This window comes from Eurosta solidaginis, chromosome 4 (genome assembly GCF_040869045.1).
Source record: "Eurosta solidaginis isolate ZX-2024a chromosome 4, ASM4086904v1, whole genome shotgun sequence".
Classification (NCBI taxonomy): Eukaryota; Metazoa; Arthropoda; class Insecta; order Diptera; family Tephritidae; genus Eurosta; species Eurosta solidaginis.
This window is the reverse complement of record NC_090322.1, coordinates 230442760-230459309: the sequence shown is the minus strand read 5'-3', so window position 1 is coordinate 230459309 and position 16550 is coordinate 230442760. Positions and strand designations below refer to the sequence as shown.

Here is a 16550-nt window from a genome sequence, read left to right as displayed (position 1 = left end):
CATCCAGAACCGCAACCACTAACAATGGACCCCTGAATTTTGCATCCAATTTCGTTTTTCAATAACTAGTAATCACCAACTTTGTACCTTACAACGCTAGATTTGCCCTTATCGAATCTGATTTTGTCGTAGGAAGCAATAGTCTTCATGTTTTCAGTTGCCACATTCCTAACATTTGCTACATCCACCTCAATCTCTGTGTCACAAGGTGGTATCAAACCACAAGAGGACGAGCTTCTTTTCCAATCAGCAACTCTAGAGGACTTGCAGCAGTGGAACGACTAATTGTACAATTTAGAGCGAGCTGCACCTCACCCAAAGCGTCTTACCAAGATCCATTGCTAGATTCGACTGCAGCCAACAAGTTCTTTAACGTGCTCATCACACGTTCTACTTGGCCATTAGCGCGGCTTGCCCCGGTAGCAATTAAGTGAAGTTTTATATTTTGTGAAGAGCAGAATTCCGAAAATTTAGAACTGGTAAAGCATCGCCCCTGATCAGCAATAATACGGTTGGGAACCCCAAAGAGAGAAATTGAAGACTTAAAAGCTTTCACACAACTTTCAGTATCTAACTTTAAAGTGTGGAATAAATAAACGAATTTTGTAAGTGCATTAACTTGTACTATCACATACTCTTTAAGGTCACTTTTACCACTTAGCTTCCCTGTAATGTCAACATGAACTGTATGCCAAGGTATGCTTGTTTTAGGAATGGGATGGAGCTCAGCCTGAATTTTTCCCGACGAACCCTTAACGGTTTTGCACGTTATACAATTGTCAACAAATTTACGAACGTATTTATTCATCTTGTCAAACGAATAATACTGATAAACTTTGTAAAGTGTTTTCTTCCATCCTAAATGCATGATAGATTCATGCACCTGGTTTATCACCGACCATTTGAACGCACGCGGAACGACAGGTAAACAACGAGTTCTATTATTCCTTTGAACTTTCCTAAACAAAATACCTTTCCTTAGCTCACAAGTTTTAGCCAAATCTTCCGCAAGCTCATTTGACTCCAACTTGTTTACAATATCAACTATATCTGAATCTAATCGCTGCTCTGCGAGAAGCCACTCACATGATATCTCGGCTAAATTTACTCGCTTCTCGGGGATTTTGCACACAACTGAATCAGAGTTTGGCTGAATGGGATTTCTTTACAAAAAGTCAACGTGAGCCATGCGTCTCCCCTCACGATATTGAATATCAAAATCAAATGATTGTAAGTATGCCCAGCAACGATGTACTCTCGGAGTCAGATCTATTTTAGTACGCGATGCCTTTAGCGAATTGCAATCGGTATAAACTACGAACCTTCGACCAAGCAAATAATGACGAAAATGTTTCACTGATTTCACAACCGCCAAAGTTTCCAATTCATAGGAATGATACCTAGACTCAGCGGAAGAAGTAGTTTTGCTAAAATATTCGATTACATGAGGACAATTGTTAATTCTATGCAAAAGCATTGCGCCATAACCACAAGAACTCGCATCTGTATGTAATTCTATAGGATGTTTTGGGTCAAAAATTACAAGAACTGGCTCGTTAGTGAGAATGTCAATAATTTTCGTTCGAACTTCTTCCAGCTCTGAATTCCACGCGAAACAACTCTTTTGTGAAGTAAGAGAATATAAAGGTTTCATTAACTGAGAAAATCCGGGCATAAATTTCCGAAAGTAAGATGCCAACCCAATGAATTGTCTCACTCCAGTAATGATTGTGGAGGAGCCAAAGATTTTAAAGCAACTATTTTACCCGGATTTGGTCTTATCTCACCTGCCCGTATCTCATAACATAAATACTGTACAGCCGTTTTAAGAAAACTACATTTAGTTATATTGAAAAAAAAATCCCGCCTTCGTTAGAACATCTAATACAATTTTAAGCCTTTTAAACCCCAGCTCCTTTGTTGGAGACACAACCATTATGTCATCCATGTAAACAATTACGTATGAGTGAGCAAAATCTCCGAGAGCGTTCATAACTGCACGCTGAAAAACAGACGGCGCGTTTTTTAGACCAAACGGCATCGTCAAAAATTCATATTGTCCCTCAGGTGTTACGAAGGCAGTGTATTCAACGGAGTCCGGGTGGATGGGGATCTGATGGTAACCGCTAGCCATGTCTAAGCATGTGAAATAATTCGCACCACATAGTCTTGCAATTTGGTCACTGATAAGAGGCAAAGGGTATTTGTCAGAGACTGTGTTGGAATTAAGCTCTCTATAGTCGACACAGGGTCGATCTGAACCATTTTTCTTCTTAACGAGTAAGATAGAGCTAGCAAAGGGAGATGAACTCGGTCGGATAATATTACATTTCAGTAACTCGCTTACTTTAACGCGAACGATTCCTTTTTCATCAGGACTAAGCCTATATGGTCGCCTTTGTACCGTTTTATTAGGGTCTACCAACCGAATTTTTATCTCGCCTGTACTAACCCTTGTACACGGAGTCCCAATTATAAACGATTCAGCATATTGTTCAATTAATTTAATTAATTCATTTTTATCATTACCGCTTAACTCGGTATTGATATCTTTCAAGCTGCTAGAAAGCTGAGACATTTCACAACTATTTACATGTTTTGATTTTAAAAATTCAAATTTATCAAAAGACAAAATTAAATCAAATCCCTGATTAAGAATCTCTCGCCCAATTACAATGTCATTTTTTAAATGATTGTCCTGTACTACATGAAATAATATTTCAACGACATTTTCGATAATAGTAACATTACTTAAGATTTGCAAAGTACTATATATTCCCCCATCACCAATTCCCCTTAATATAATAACATTATTTACGCGCTTGCCAGATAATTTATGGCCAATACTGTCTCTTATAAGTGAACACTCTGCGCCAGAGCCAAAACAAAATGGATAGACCTCACCTCGTTGTGTCATACTTCCTTGTGGTTCTGCCGCAAAACACTGATTTATGCTCTTTTGTTTAATCTCGCCCTGTTTAGCTGCATTTCCATTCTTTGAACATTGGTTTGCGAAATGACCAGCTTGACCATATCGATAACAAGACACGCTTGACTTGTCCTTCTGATTCTTAGTATCTCCCGCTTGTCGCATCTTTAATCTGCACTCCGCTATCCTATGTCCCGGCTTTTTACAAAAATGGCACACCCCAACAGACATCTTTGCTTTTTTATTATTAGGCCCAGCACCTTCAGTCATACTCGCACTACGTTTCTTATCGAAAGTAAAAGCTTTTAATTCCAACTGTAGTGTGCTTCTTGTTCTCACATTCGTTGTAAAAATGATTCGTTGCAAACGGCTATCAATATTTGCCATATGCGCCAGAACAGTTGAAACAGCAATCTCTTCAATGCTCATGTTGCGCCACTTTGTTACTAATGACGTCACCAAACGACTACCAAAAACAGCATGACATTCTCCAACCGATGGGCGACTATTCAGCAAATTCAAAAACATGGCTGCTGGCGTCTCTTCACTTTCATAACGTTGTGTGAACAGTTATTTGAACTGTTCCCATTTAATACCAGGGAAGGAAATCTGCGTTAGCTACTGCGAAGCGCTACCTTCCATACAATTGCTCAGTGCCATCACAAGGCCACTTCCCTCAAGCGGTTTCTCCGACAATATTATGTCAGCAGTACTACACCATTGCGATACATCGACACTCATTGCTTCGGGGTTAAATTTTGGCAATGTGACCGTAGTGTTATGTTGCTGAACGTGTGTCGATGTCTGCATAGCTTTTGCAAGAGCAATGAAGTTTCGATTTTGCATATCGAGAAAAATACGCCATTGCTCTTCAGAAAATGTAGGAGTCGGTTCTGATCCCGCTTCTGATGACGAATTTAAAAGAATATTTTCCGGTGTACCTGGGCCATTTTCCATTATTTCCAATTAATTGCTCACTGAGCAAGGCCAGACAACGAATTCCCGAGTGCTGTTGGTTTCACGGTTGATTTGGTACTAGTTCTTTTCTTCGCCAAGTGTCTATTCATTGCCGACAACCATTTGCAAGCTGAATTCGCCGCAAGTGTTACAGTTATTATTGTCCTGCTCACTCAACAGCAATCGGGACTACGTTCAGCCACCGCTCAGTGTTGTCTCTTGCTACCACTCATTTATTTGTATAGTGTATGCACTCTCCCAAGACCCATTAAATAGAATAATCCCATTTGCACACAAAGGATAGCAAATCAACAGGAGTAAATAGAAGGAAAACCGAAACAACAAGTTGGCACACAAGTTAGTATAAGCCTGCACAGAAAAACTGCACTGAGAAAAATTATATAATCCGACATATGTATAACTATATAATCACGTTTTGGCAATACATATTTTTACTTATCCATATATAGGACTGCTAGTCGCTCTAATTCGAACAAGCTAACTGAAGCGTGTATTACGCAGAAGGACATCACCGTGGCGGCAGCCACGGTTATACCACACACCCGGACTTGGCATGGCGTAGCCCAGGGTTATTTTTTATAAGCGCGGCCGAAGGCCGCCTATGCAGAAAGTTGGTATGGATTATTAGCCTTTTTTGGTCGCGGCAATTTTAAACCTAATTTGAATTTATTTCACACATAAAATGAAGATTTTGTTTTGGGGATTATGAGTTTGAGGATTTTGATTTTGGGGATTTTGATTTTGGGGATTTTGATTTTGGGGATTTTGATTTGGGGATTTTGTTTTGGGGATTTTGATTTTGGGGTCAACGTGGTAGTCCCCTTCATACTGCCATCTTTGACCTGAGAACCCATTTCTTAGCAAATATCACCTTGCAGGCATACAAAGCAATGCATGCCTTCCGTACCCTTTTCTCGGCCGTTTAGCCTTGGAAGTTCAAAGATGGATTGTTTGCACTTCTTCATGAAATTCTTCGGAATTATTCTAACGCCACATCCCTCATCTTGGCCTAAAATACCTTCGGAGGTTATTGCGCCTAACATTTACTTATTTTTTAATTCTCGCTCCCTATAGCTTTCTGCAAAATCAAAAAAAAAAAAAATTTCATAGAACTGCAAATCAAAATTTGGAAAATTTCCTATATAGTCACTGATATTTTTCTATTCGCCACAGGCTTCAAAATAAGTAGAAAATCACTTACTAATAAATTTATTTTATCCACTCTTTCAGTTCCATTTAGATCGCTGTAAAGTTTTCTACTAGCATTTTTAGCCAGTGTCATAATATCTTCCCTTTCATCTTTCGAAATGCTCATTATAGGCTCACTAATGGTATTTATGAGTTCAACACTCAATGTCGATGCATCCGTGTGTATAGCCTCCAAGCGCTGTGTGACGATTTCGAAAGGAGCAAAAGAATTGCAAATTAGTGAAGTTTTTCTATAGAACGAAAAAAAGGAAGTTATTAGATATAGAAATGATACAGTAGTAGTTATTACCTAGATATACTATATTTTTATGACTTACCGCGATGGCGTACGCTGTGGGCTGGGTGGTAAACTCTTTGCCGTTGTTGTGGTACTACCTCCGGCCGAACTGACACTACTACTTCCACCACTAGTCAAAGAGGATACTATGCCAGGTATGGCAAGATTATTTGCCGAATTCACGCGTTTAATACCCTGAGCTAATAAGCCAGTCAAACTTGAACGATGTACCTCTAGACTGGGTGTTATAGGTGTTTTCATTGAATTTGTCTCCATCGTATCTTCGCCATTATCTGCTGTAGGCAATGCCTCTTCACCTTCAGAAGCATCTAGAGCATCTGCATCAGTTACCGTAATACTAGTAATTGAAGGTTGCCTTTGCTGTAGCGCTCCAGAACAGTCAACTGGCCCACAAACTGTAGCATTTTGACATTTCGTAATACATTTTTTGTGACAACACATCGAACATTCATTACATTGTACGGCATCTTTTAACCAAATTTTCTTGCCACAAAAATCGCATTGTGTAGCACGCTGAAAATGTGTACGGACAAAGGCGTGAGAGCGTAATTGATTCGAAATTACGGGATCAGCCGATGTGAGCGAAGTTGAACTGGCGGCGGAACGTAAAGAAGCGGTATCGAATACTGATACAACTCCACTATCGGTGTCCATTTTTTCTGTAGTGGAATTATTCCTAAAAAAATTCAAAAAAAGAAAAATAATAATAATAATATATTGACAAAGTAAAATTCTACATCTGTCACATCCATTTTAGTTAAACGGTTTTACTGAAAACATTACTTACATTAGGTAATAATAATACTAAAAGCTGGAAAATAATTAAGTAGGTCCTAGGTACTAGTCATCACACTCCTCATAAATCTAGGGCATTAATCTGAATAAATGATATTTTCATATATGTATAAGTAAGACAAACTGAACCTTATTCAGGTTATACTAAACCAAAACTTTATTCTTATTAAAAAAACTTGTTTCTAATAGTTTGATGTTGCTTTGACCGAGGTGTGAGCACAGGATGGTAAGGTGTGATTTTATTGGGGCTTATTTGACATTATAGATTTGGCGATATGATGTAAATCGATGAACTATTTACCTCATTTTACCTGACTAATGTAAATATATATATTTTTTGACCTAAACACAGCTTGTGTACGTTGTCTTTTCAATGAAAATCAATCAATCAATCAAAATTAAGTTAAGAGTTAGATTAGATTTGGAAGAATATGACTTTAAAGTGGAGTAAATAACTGGAAAAGAAAATTACGTAGCAGATGCACTATCGCGTATCGATATTAAAAGTCTTAAAGAAATGACAGTAGAAGATTGTAAAATGTTTGAAGTAACAAAAAGATCAAAAACTACACAAAAACCCAGTAAAAATTTTAGAACTGTAGAAAATGAGAGTCACAACGAGAAACCAGTAATATATGAAGCGCGTACTAAATGTGAAATAAAAAAACAAGTCAAGCTCGTTTTTGGTCCTCCGAAATAATATTTCAAAAAAGGAAAGAAATTTTGTAGCGTAATAGATACAAGCAACCTGATTGTTGAGGCGAAGATTGACTTGGACACTTCTTTACCAGGCTTATGAAAGAAGCCGACAAATTAGGTTTCCCTTAGAAGACAAATTGATCAAATATACTCGAGTAGATAAACTTAAAGAAATAGGTACCAAATTTCCCCAAAATTTAATTATTACATTACTATCACGATGACCCTGTTCTTGGCGGCCACCCAGCAATAAATCGTACAAAAAACCAAATACTACTGGAAAAATATGAAAAATGATATCAGGAAATATATCAAAATATGCATCTCCTGCTGTAAAAAAAATTAATACACATTTACAAGAAACAATGACAGTAACAGAAACGCCTCCAAAAGTTTTCGATATATGTAGTTCAGATCGACACGATTGGTATACTGCCAAAATCTCTGAGTGAGAAAAAAATGCAGTTACGATTGTGTGTAATCTGACTAAATATTTGATTCATTCTAATTTATGGTTGTATAAATGCAAAGAATATAAAAATTATTTATTTAAGGAACTATGTAAATTATTAAAAATTGGGCATAAAACCTGAACACCTTAGCGTCATCAAACCTTAGGCACTACTGAACGCAGTCATAGAACATTCAATAATTATGTGCGTTTTCACATAATCATTGACAAAGATGATTGGGATGAATACCTTAACTATTTTTCGTATTGTTACAATATCACAACTTCAACAGTTCACGGTTACTGCCACTTTGAACTGGTCTTTGGAAAAACTCTCTAACATACGAATTTTTGAAGCGAGATACAATTAGTCCATTAAATATAAGGCTTATGACAAGGAAATAAAATATAGACTATAAATTGCACAGAAAATAGCTAGGAGATTAGTACAAGAAGCCAAAGAAAAACAAATATTATATTACGATAGAAGTATTCAAAGTAAGAAAATAAATATAGGCGATTTAGTTTTAGTTAAAGATGAAACCAGCCATAAATTAGATAGTAGATATAAAGGGCCCTATAGAGTAGAGAATATTGATAGAAAAAAAGCATTTACACTTTAACTCCTAATAGTGTAGAAAGTATATATAGATAAGGAAAACAATTACACATTAAGTAACGAAATAAATAATTGCATAAAAATAGACTTAAACCGATAAGTAAGTAAACTCTGCCTTTTAAACGTAAAAACAAAAAACATGAGTTAATTATTTCAATTGGATTATGTAATAAACAAAATACTGCACAAATAAATAAACAACCTAAACAAAATACATAAGATTAAATTATCTGTTTGACCCTATTATGCCCGTAATCACCTCATAAATATACGGCATTACAAAAACACCACATGAAATGAAAGAAAGCAACCTCATCATTCATGCAACCACTTCCAAAATAAACATCTCAAATTATTTTCAAATTTTAAAACAGAATAACGCTACATTGACACCTTATAATTGCGAACATACCTGCCCTTAGATTTTTGGCCTAATTGTTTAGATGGCGTTTCGCTGTGTGAAAAATTTGGATTACCATCCCATGTAAAGGCGTAAAGTATATCGCCAAAACACAAATCAGCATTGAAACCCGGTTGACGTGAAAGCTTGTGAGTTTTTCTGCGAAGAAAAAAAATTTTAATATATATATATATTTTTTTTATTTGTTACAGCTTACAAATCCTGCGGTATTGGCGGACTAAGTTCGAATGTCTTCCAACATTGTATCAAACTAGTTTCGCAACATTCAGCCAAAATCTGAGCTATTGGTATATTGACGAAGCCTAATAGCAAACTATCACCAGCACACTTTGCATACACGCACACATTGAGAAAACGTGAATTTGCATCCAACTTAAAAACACTCACATCATCCATATGTATAAGACGACTTATATTGCAATCTATAGTCGAATGCTGATAGTAATGTTCCAATTCACTCATGGCATCACCTGGTAATTTCGTGGAATCATTTGATTTCTCTTTCATATCTAGTTGTTTTTTGAGTTTTGACTTGTTGATTTCATCATCTTTTTCTTTATTCTGGTCACCACTATCCCAATATATCGTTTTGCGCAATGCTTTTGCTATAAGCTTAGTTTTTTTTGGCGAGTTTGTTGGAGTATTTCCCATACTCGATTCACTAGAAGTACTTTTTTCGGCTGTGCCTGGATGTGACATATTGTGCTTAACACCATACGCATCTGACTCGATGGGTGTTTTAACCACACCATAACCCTCATGTGCATCTCCAAAGTCTTCGTAAAGTTCAAGGTCTTCTAAAATGGCATCATTTCGTATTATACCTGGTATTACACGTTCAATGCGCAACCTAAATGCTGTTGTTTGTAGACTTTTAAATATCTTCGCCGCTTGTTGTATTGACTGTACACGTCGACCTTCGACCGCAACCAATATATCACCCGTACGTAAGTCTGCCTTACAAGCAGGTGTATTTGGTAATACCGCTTCAATTTCAACACCCTGCTCGGGCGCTTGTCTAAACATTATGCCGATTTGCTGATTCTTTGCTTTATGTATTTCAACATCTATTAATACCGTAACATTACGATTATCCTTCTGACGTATCTCAACAAATGCCAACGATGCTAAAGTCAATGTGCAATAAATGAGCTCTGTGCCGATTTCTGAACACAAAAGACGTGATATTTCCGATACTTTGACTTCAAGTAACCCATTAGGTTGTATTAGGTCGCTGGTATCCTCTTCGGGTGTTTTGTGAAAGAACGGTTTGTAGCGCAGCTTATAGTTGGGTAGTGTATGCTTACGTCTTACCGCTTTACGTATTTGATTTGAAATTAGGCTGGTTATATTTGATTGCATTTGGCGTCCTTGGTATTTTGATTCAATAGACAAATCGAGCTCTGGATCACCGAGAAAACTGAGCGACCAGTGTGTGTAAGGTTCACGTGTGAACTGTAGGCGCGCCAAGCCCGAAAGTTGTTTCACTGGAAATTGTCAGGTGTGATTTTAGTTACATGTATTTTTTCTTAACTCAAAACCTACCAATTAACGTCAGCGAGCCCTTCTTACCCAATACCATATCAGCATCGATGGACGTGCGAAAATTGCCTACGTAATGAATATCGAGCAACAAATCCAACTTTTCAATGCGATTGCCGCTATTATCCAACTCCACGCTGTGTACTCGTAGATTTCTTATCTCAGGGAATTGGTCGCCCAGCTCCAGCTCTTTTATCTGCAATGGGGAAGAATAAGATAGAATATAACTCGATTTTGTGAAATATTAGGCATCTTTAGTTATTGCTCAGCTGGAATTCTATAATCTAAGATTTCAAGTTCTTTTTGACCCAATGAGTAAGTTTCAGAACTTGCAATATTTTCGTTCCTATCACAACGGGAAGTCTGAAAATAATACCGACTTTGTATATTTGCCTGTGCCAAAGCTATGTTTATTTTTAGCTCGTTAGGGAAATCGAATGCAAAGTATCGATAATGTACTCATATCAAGTATCAGTACTCAAAGCATCGATACTGAATTATCAAGATTCAATATCGCACCTTGAACTGAGATCTCAATACATATATATATATATATCGGGTGTAACCGAACATTACATACTCAGCTGAGAGCTTTGGAGACAAAATAAGGGAAAATCACCATTTAGCAAAATAAACATAGGGGATGGTGTTAATGAGTATTTTAAAAGGGAGTGCGCCTTAGTTATTTAGGTGGACGCCTTTTCGAGATATCGCCATAAAGGTGGACCAGGGGTGACTCTAGAATGTGTTTGTACGATATGTGTACCAAATTAAAGGTAATAATTAGGGTTTTAAAAGGGAGTGGCCCTTAGTTGTATATGTGAAGGCGTTTTCGAGATATCGACCAAAATGTGGACCAGGGTGACCCAGCACATCATCTGTCGGATACCGCTAATTTATTTATATATGTCATACCACTAACAGTATTCCTGCCCAGATTCCAAGGGCTTTTGATTTCGCCCTGCAGAACTTTTTCATTTTCTTCTACTTAATATGGTAGGTGTCACACCCATTTTACAAAGTTTTTTCTAAAGTTATATTTTGCGTCAATAAACCAATCCTATTACTATGTTTCATCTCTTTTTTCATATTTGGTATAGAATTATGGCATTTTTTTCATTTTTCGTGATTTTCGTAATTTTCGATATCGAAAAACTGGGCGTAGTCATTGTCGGATTTCGGCCATTTTTTATACCAAGATAAAGTGAGTTCAGATAAGTACGTGAACTAAATTTTGTAAAGATATATCGACTTTTGCTCAAGTTGTCGTGTTAACGGCCGAGCGGAAGGACAGAAGGTCGACTGTGTATAAAAACTGGACGTGGATTCAACCAATTTCGCCCATTTTCACAGAAAACAGTTATCGTCGTAGAATCTATGCCCCCGCTTTCACAAGGATTGGTACATTTTTGTTCGACTTATGGCATTAAAAGTATTCTAGACGAATTAAATGAAAAAGGGCGGAGCCACGCCCATTTTGAAATTTTCTTTTATTTTTGTATTTTGTTGCACCATATCATTACTGCAGTTGAATTTTGACATAATTTACTTATATACTGTAAAGATATTACATTTTTTGTTAAATTTGACTTAAAAATTTTTTCTTAAGTGGGCGTGTTCGTCATCCGATTTTGCTAATTTTTATTTAGCACACATATAGTAATAGGAGTAACGTTCCTGCCGAATTTTATCAGGATATCTTCAACGACAGCCAAATTACAGCTTGCAAAACTTTTAAATTACCTTCTTTTAAAAGTGGGCGGTGCCACACCCATTGCCTAAAATATTACGAGTTTTCTATTTTGCGTCATAAGGTCAACGCACCTACCAAGTTTCATCGCTTTATACGTCTTTGGTAATGAATTATCGCACTTTTTCGGTTTTCCGAAATTTTCGATATCGAAAAAGTGGGCGTGGTTGTAGTCCGATTTCGTTCATTTTAAATAGGGATCTGAAATGAGCACCCAGGAACCTAAATACCAAATTTCATTAAGATACCTCAAAATTTACTCCAGTTATCGTGTTTACGGACGGACATGGCTAAATGAATTTCTTTTTTCGACCAGATCATTTTGATATATAGAAGTCCATATCTATCTCGATTAATTTATGCCATTACGGATTACCGTTATGCGAAAAAAGTTAATATACTCTGTAAGCTCTGCTCAGCTGAGTATAGAAATTGGCAAACCACGAAGTAGAGTGGTAGTTCATTATGGGAGGCTAGCAGCGGTTGGATCGAGAGATCTGTCTGATTGAGACGATCTGACTTAGGTAGAGGGCAGTGTGGCAAATATTAGCAGTTCTACACCACTATGCTGCTTGTAAATAAATGCACACCAACAGCAAAGTAAGCAACCACACATATGTGCGTGTAAACATCAAAGCAAGCGGCCACACATACATATATGAAAACAGCGAATCTAACAGCAAAGAGAATATGTCACATATGTACATACATGTAGTCTGCAGATAAGAGCAATAGTTAATACCCACAGATACACACGCACATAACTGGAAGAAAAAGATGAAAATCAGATACATAAAGGAGAAATAAAGAAGCAGCTGCTAGAGAAAAGTCTAGAACTTAGGACGAACGAGGTAACAGAGATTATAAAAGTAGCGCAAGCTAAGAAATAAGGAATTAGTTATAGATCGGTCGTATATATAGCATATATCGAATACAACCGATTGTTCAGATGGGAAACTTTTCGTAATTTCTTACGTATGTATATATATTTTGCACATTTTAGAAGCTAGAAGCTACAAATTTCATCAAATACTTATGTATGTAAACGACATATATGTGTAGTTATATCATGCAGACCACAAGAAATGTGAAACTTTGAATCCTCACACAAAGTACAGATCTCTTTTTTATATTATATCTATCCAAAATGTATGCACATCTGTTCTCTGTATATAAAATATGTTATACAGCCGATTATTCGGATATTGCGAATGTGATAAGATTATTGCTCAGCTCCATTCATGAAAGGTATGAAGTCTTTGGCACAGCCGAAGATATTTCCGTCCTTACTTGTTTTTTTTTTATTGACTGACGTATTCATTAAGCTAAAAGCAAATTTTAAAATGAATTGCGTTTGTCAGTATCATTAGGGTCGATTGTTTAAATTTCTGCTTAATTTTACTGTCATATTTATATTCAAACAACGGTGGTACATACTTATGTTTTTATGGGGAGTTCCAAACCAAAACGGAAAAAGTGACTTGTAACAAGTTCCAAGAAAATTGAGAAAAATGTCGGATGGACTCATGGTATAAAAAAGAAGGTAGTTCCACTCAAAATTTCTTGACGTATTTGGAGATTTTTGAAGTTTCGTAATTTTGTTTTTTTTTTTTTTGCGAGAAGTGTTGTCATAACGTTACTGTTTAAGGCAAAATTGTGGTTTTTCGAGATGGAAATTTCCTTCAGAATGAAAATGCAATGGTCCTCTGAGACAATAATAATATGCTTTAGCACGATTTATGTGCACACATATGAATTGAGAATCAGCAAAACATGCAATTTTATTGAAAAATAGTGAATAATGACTGATAAATTTTTAGTGACTAATATCTTTATGGCAGCTTCACCACTAGACAGAAAAAAATACACGAAAAATCCTATTGTTCTAGCATGGCCCTATTATCATGCCTCTGCATGTTGAGAAAAAGTGTACCTCCAAAGTCTGCAGTGTGTGGTAGGTGTTCCATTTGTTACGTTTGTGGTACGCCACATCCATGTCCATGCTAAAAGGGCACAGAATGTGTATAGGCGGGGCTTGCCCCAAGGTGGCCCCTGGTACAACAGGCAAAAGAACTATCATAGATAGTGGTAACCTGCAGTGTTACAGGGCATGTGGACTTTTAACCAATTTATAACCATTAAATTTCATAAAAAAATGGCGTTTAGGTATGCTAAACTCTTCAGAAATTGCAGTTTCGGTTTATAAGGACCTCCTTTGGGCAATCAATTGACAAACGTGTATGTTTTGTCAAGATATTCTGAGAAAACGTACGGACACTTAAGAAAGCTATATTCTCTTGCTTGATCAATGTTTCTTCCACCAAAGCAATTTTCGGGAGCTCGTAAAACTTATTAAAAACCTCATTTTCTAGGATGATATTTCGTATTAAAATATTTCTAGCGCATGTGGCTAACTTTTCCCCTTTTTTGTTTAAAATAACTAAGAAAGTAATTGAGTCGCATCCGATAGTATTAAATCCATCAAAATGAGAAAAATTCGTAACATTTTTCAATCTGGTAGCTTGTTTTTGATGAAATTGTCATTATCCCCGCATAAGTCAAGTAGCTAACGTCAACTAAATGGAACCACCTCCATTTTTTGTATAATGGGATGGACTAAAATAAATGACTGCTTAGAAATAAGATGTGTAAAATTTTTCTCAAATTTGATAGCTCTTAGATCTGCCACGTTGCATTTCAAAATTTTTAAAATCATACGCGTTCAGGCTGCATCAATTAATATAAAATAATTTATAACCTTTAATAAACTCGTTATATATTATGTGAGAAACTTACAGAATTAGACTTTGAAGGTAAAAATCAGTAAAATTGTATCTGGGCTGAGATTTTGCGAAGATTCATATGAAATTTGTATAGAAAAAAGTTCATGTTTTTGAAATAATTTTCCGATCACATGTGCTGTACAGTATTGATATAATAAATGAAGCTATATAACTTTACTTAGTTTGCTATAACTTGGCTATTTTCGACCCAATCTGGAAATGGTTCAGATCAATGTGATATGAAATTCTTTGAGCTATGCTACTTTATCAAAATAAAATCAAGAACTGTTTCTTATTAATGTATTTTGCAACAACTTAATAGCTTATAAGTCATCGCTCTGAAATTGAAAAACAATATATGGCGGGATGTTAGGGCAAAGAGGATAAACATAATAAGAGCCACCAGTCTGCTGCGAGTGGCGAGTAACTCGCTGGAAATTAAAAAAATGATGCCGAATGTTTTCTAAGAGGAACATTTTTGAATTGTGTCGCATTTATCCATGCGGTGTAGGCACCTTATGCAACTGTTATTTTTGGAAAAGGAATTGATTAATTAATTAAATACAATCGGGAAAATAAACAGAAATATGCCGCGAAAATGTATAGAGAACATTTTATGCACATCTCGTCCAACAAAAAAACCAGCGACTACCTCATAGAAAACATTAGGCATACTTTTTTGATTTCAGCGAGCTACTCGCCACTCGTAGCAAACTGGTGGCTCTTATTATATTTATCCCCTTCTGGTGTCGCCATGAATTCAGCCAATATTTCCTTTTGGCTTGGATTGAACTTGTTTAAATTCAACTTTTGTTAATAATAAGAGTTTGAAATTTGTTATAATATTTTATTTAATCACCTATTTTCACAATTTTATTACAGTTTCAATGAAATTAGTGTGTATACGATCGTCAGTTTGTGTTCGAATGAAAGTAGAACGTTACGTGTACGTGCAGTCACTCGTCACGTATGTTGCGATCCAAAATTACGATCGAAGTAGTACGTTCACGTATGTCATAATCCGAGAATCACATATTTACCTGACGAGTTATACGACCACGGATTTTACGATTTGGCCCCTGGTTTTCATACCTTGAAGGATGTATAATCTAACTATATATATATACTCATTTTAACACAAAGTTTAATGTAAATTTATAGCCATAATTGGATCTTTAACAAAACGTCTTGCTATGTACATTTGACAAAACTATACAAAATAAAATGTAAATCTACATCTCGATATCGCAGTTTCCGTTCACAGTTTTAGGAAAATCAGGACGCTATAGTTACGTTGGGAAACTGCCTCAAAAGTATACATACGTATGTATGTGGGATTTAATCAATAGCGTGAATAAATGATAAGCTAATTAAATTTGAGATGGCACTTTCAAACTCCAGTCAGCTTTTTGATTGATGTTTACTTCCAATATTGTGTTACTTCATGTTGATATTTACTTATTTGATGATTGCTTTTATATTTATTTATATTTGTTTCCTCTCTTAATTTGTCCTTTTATCAAAAAATGTTTGTTTCCCTCTATTTAATTTCAAACCTTTTTGTAATATTTCATCATTTAAACATGTTGTCTTCTTTTCACAACAGTCTTAACTGATTCAATTCTTTTATTTTTTACATTTCCGTTGCAATTTTTTATTGTTTACTATTTCCATTCCATTCACTTACTTTTAAATTTTTGTTTCAAAACAACAAAACAAAATTGTTTTATTTCTTGTTCGCTCTTTCACATGCTCTTTTCTTGCTTTAAAAATTTTCTTTTGAGTTCATTGACACAATATTTTACCTTGTTATGAAATAGACAATTTCTACTTAGCTTTTCCACTCTAGTCTTTCTTTTAGTATGTTTATGATGCACGAAATAAATTTTCGTCTTTTCAAAGCAAATCCTTTAAAAAAAAAATAAATGTAAGGCGCGATAACCTCCGAAGAGATCTAAGGCCGAGCTTCTCTACCAATTTGCGTCGTGCTCCTCTTGATTTTTCCCTACAAATTGGCCGGACGGGACCTACATGTTTTATGCCGACTCCGAACGGCATCTGCAAGGCAGATGAGTT

The 16550-nt window shown here is 36.0% G+C and overlaps 1 protein-coding gene across 6 annotated transcripts in view; it reads right to left on the bottom strand.

The window, feature by feature from the left end:
• Positions 1-16550, bottom strand: part of Pdzd8 (PDZ domain containing 8) — a 521733-nt gene that overhangs the window by 13433 nt on the left and 491750 nt on the right. For all 6 annotated transcript variants that reach the window (XM_067784995.1, XM_067784996.1, XM_067784997.1 and 3 more), the window contains 5 exons: positions 9945-10137; positions 8596-9886; positions 8391-8537; positions 5434-6090; positions 5109-5346 (listed from right to left, as the gene is read on the bottom strand). In XM_067784995.1, coding sequence (XP_067641096.1) covers positions 5109-5346; positions 5434-6090; positions 8391-8537; positions 8596-9886; positions 9945-10137 — 2526 coding nt within the window. The remainder of the gene's footprint in view (positions 1-5108; positions 5347-5433; positions 6091-8390; positions 8538-8595; positions 9887-9944; positions 10138-16550) is intronic.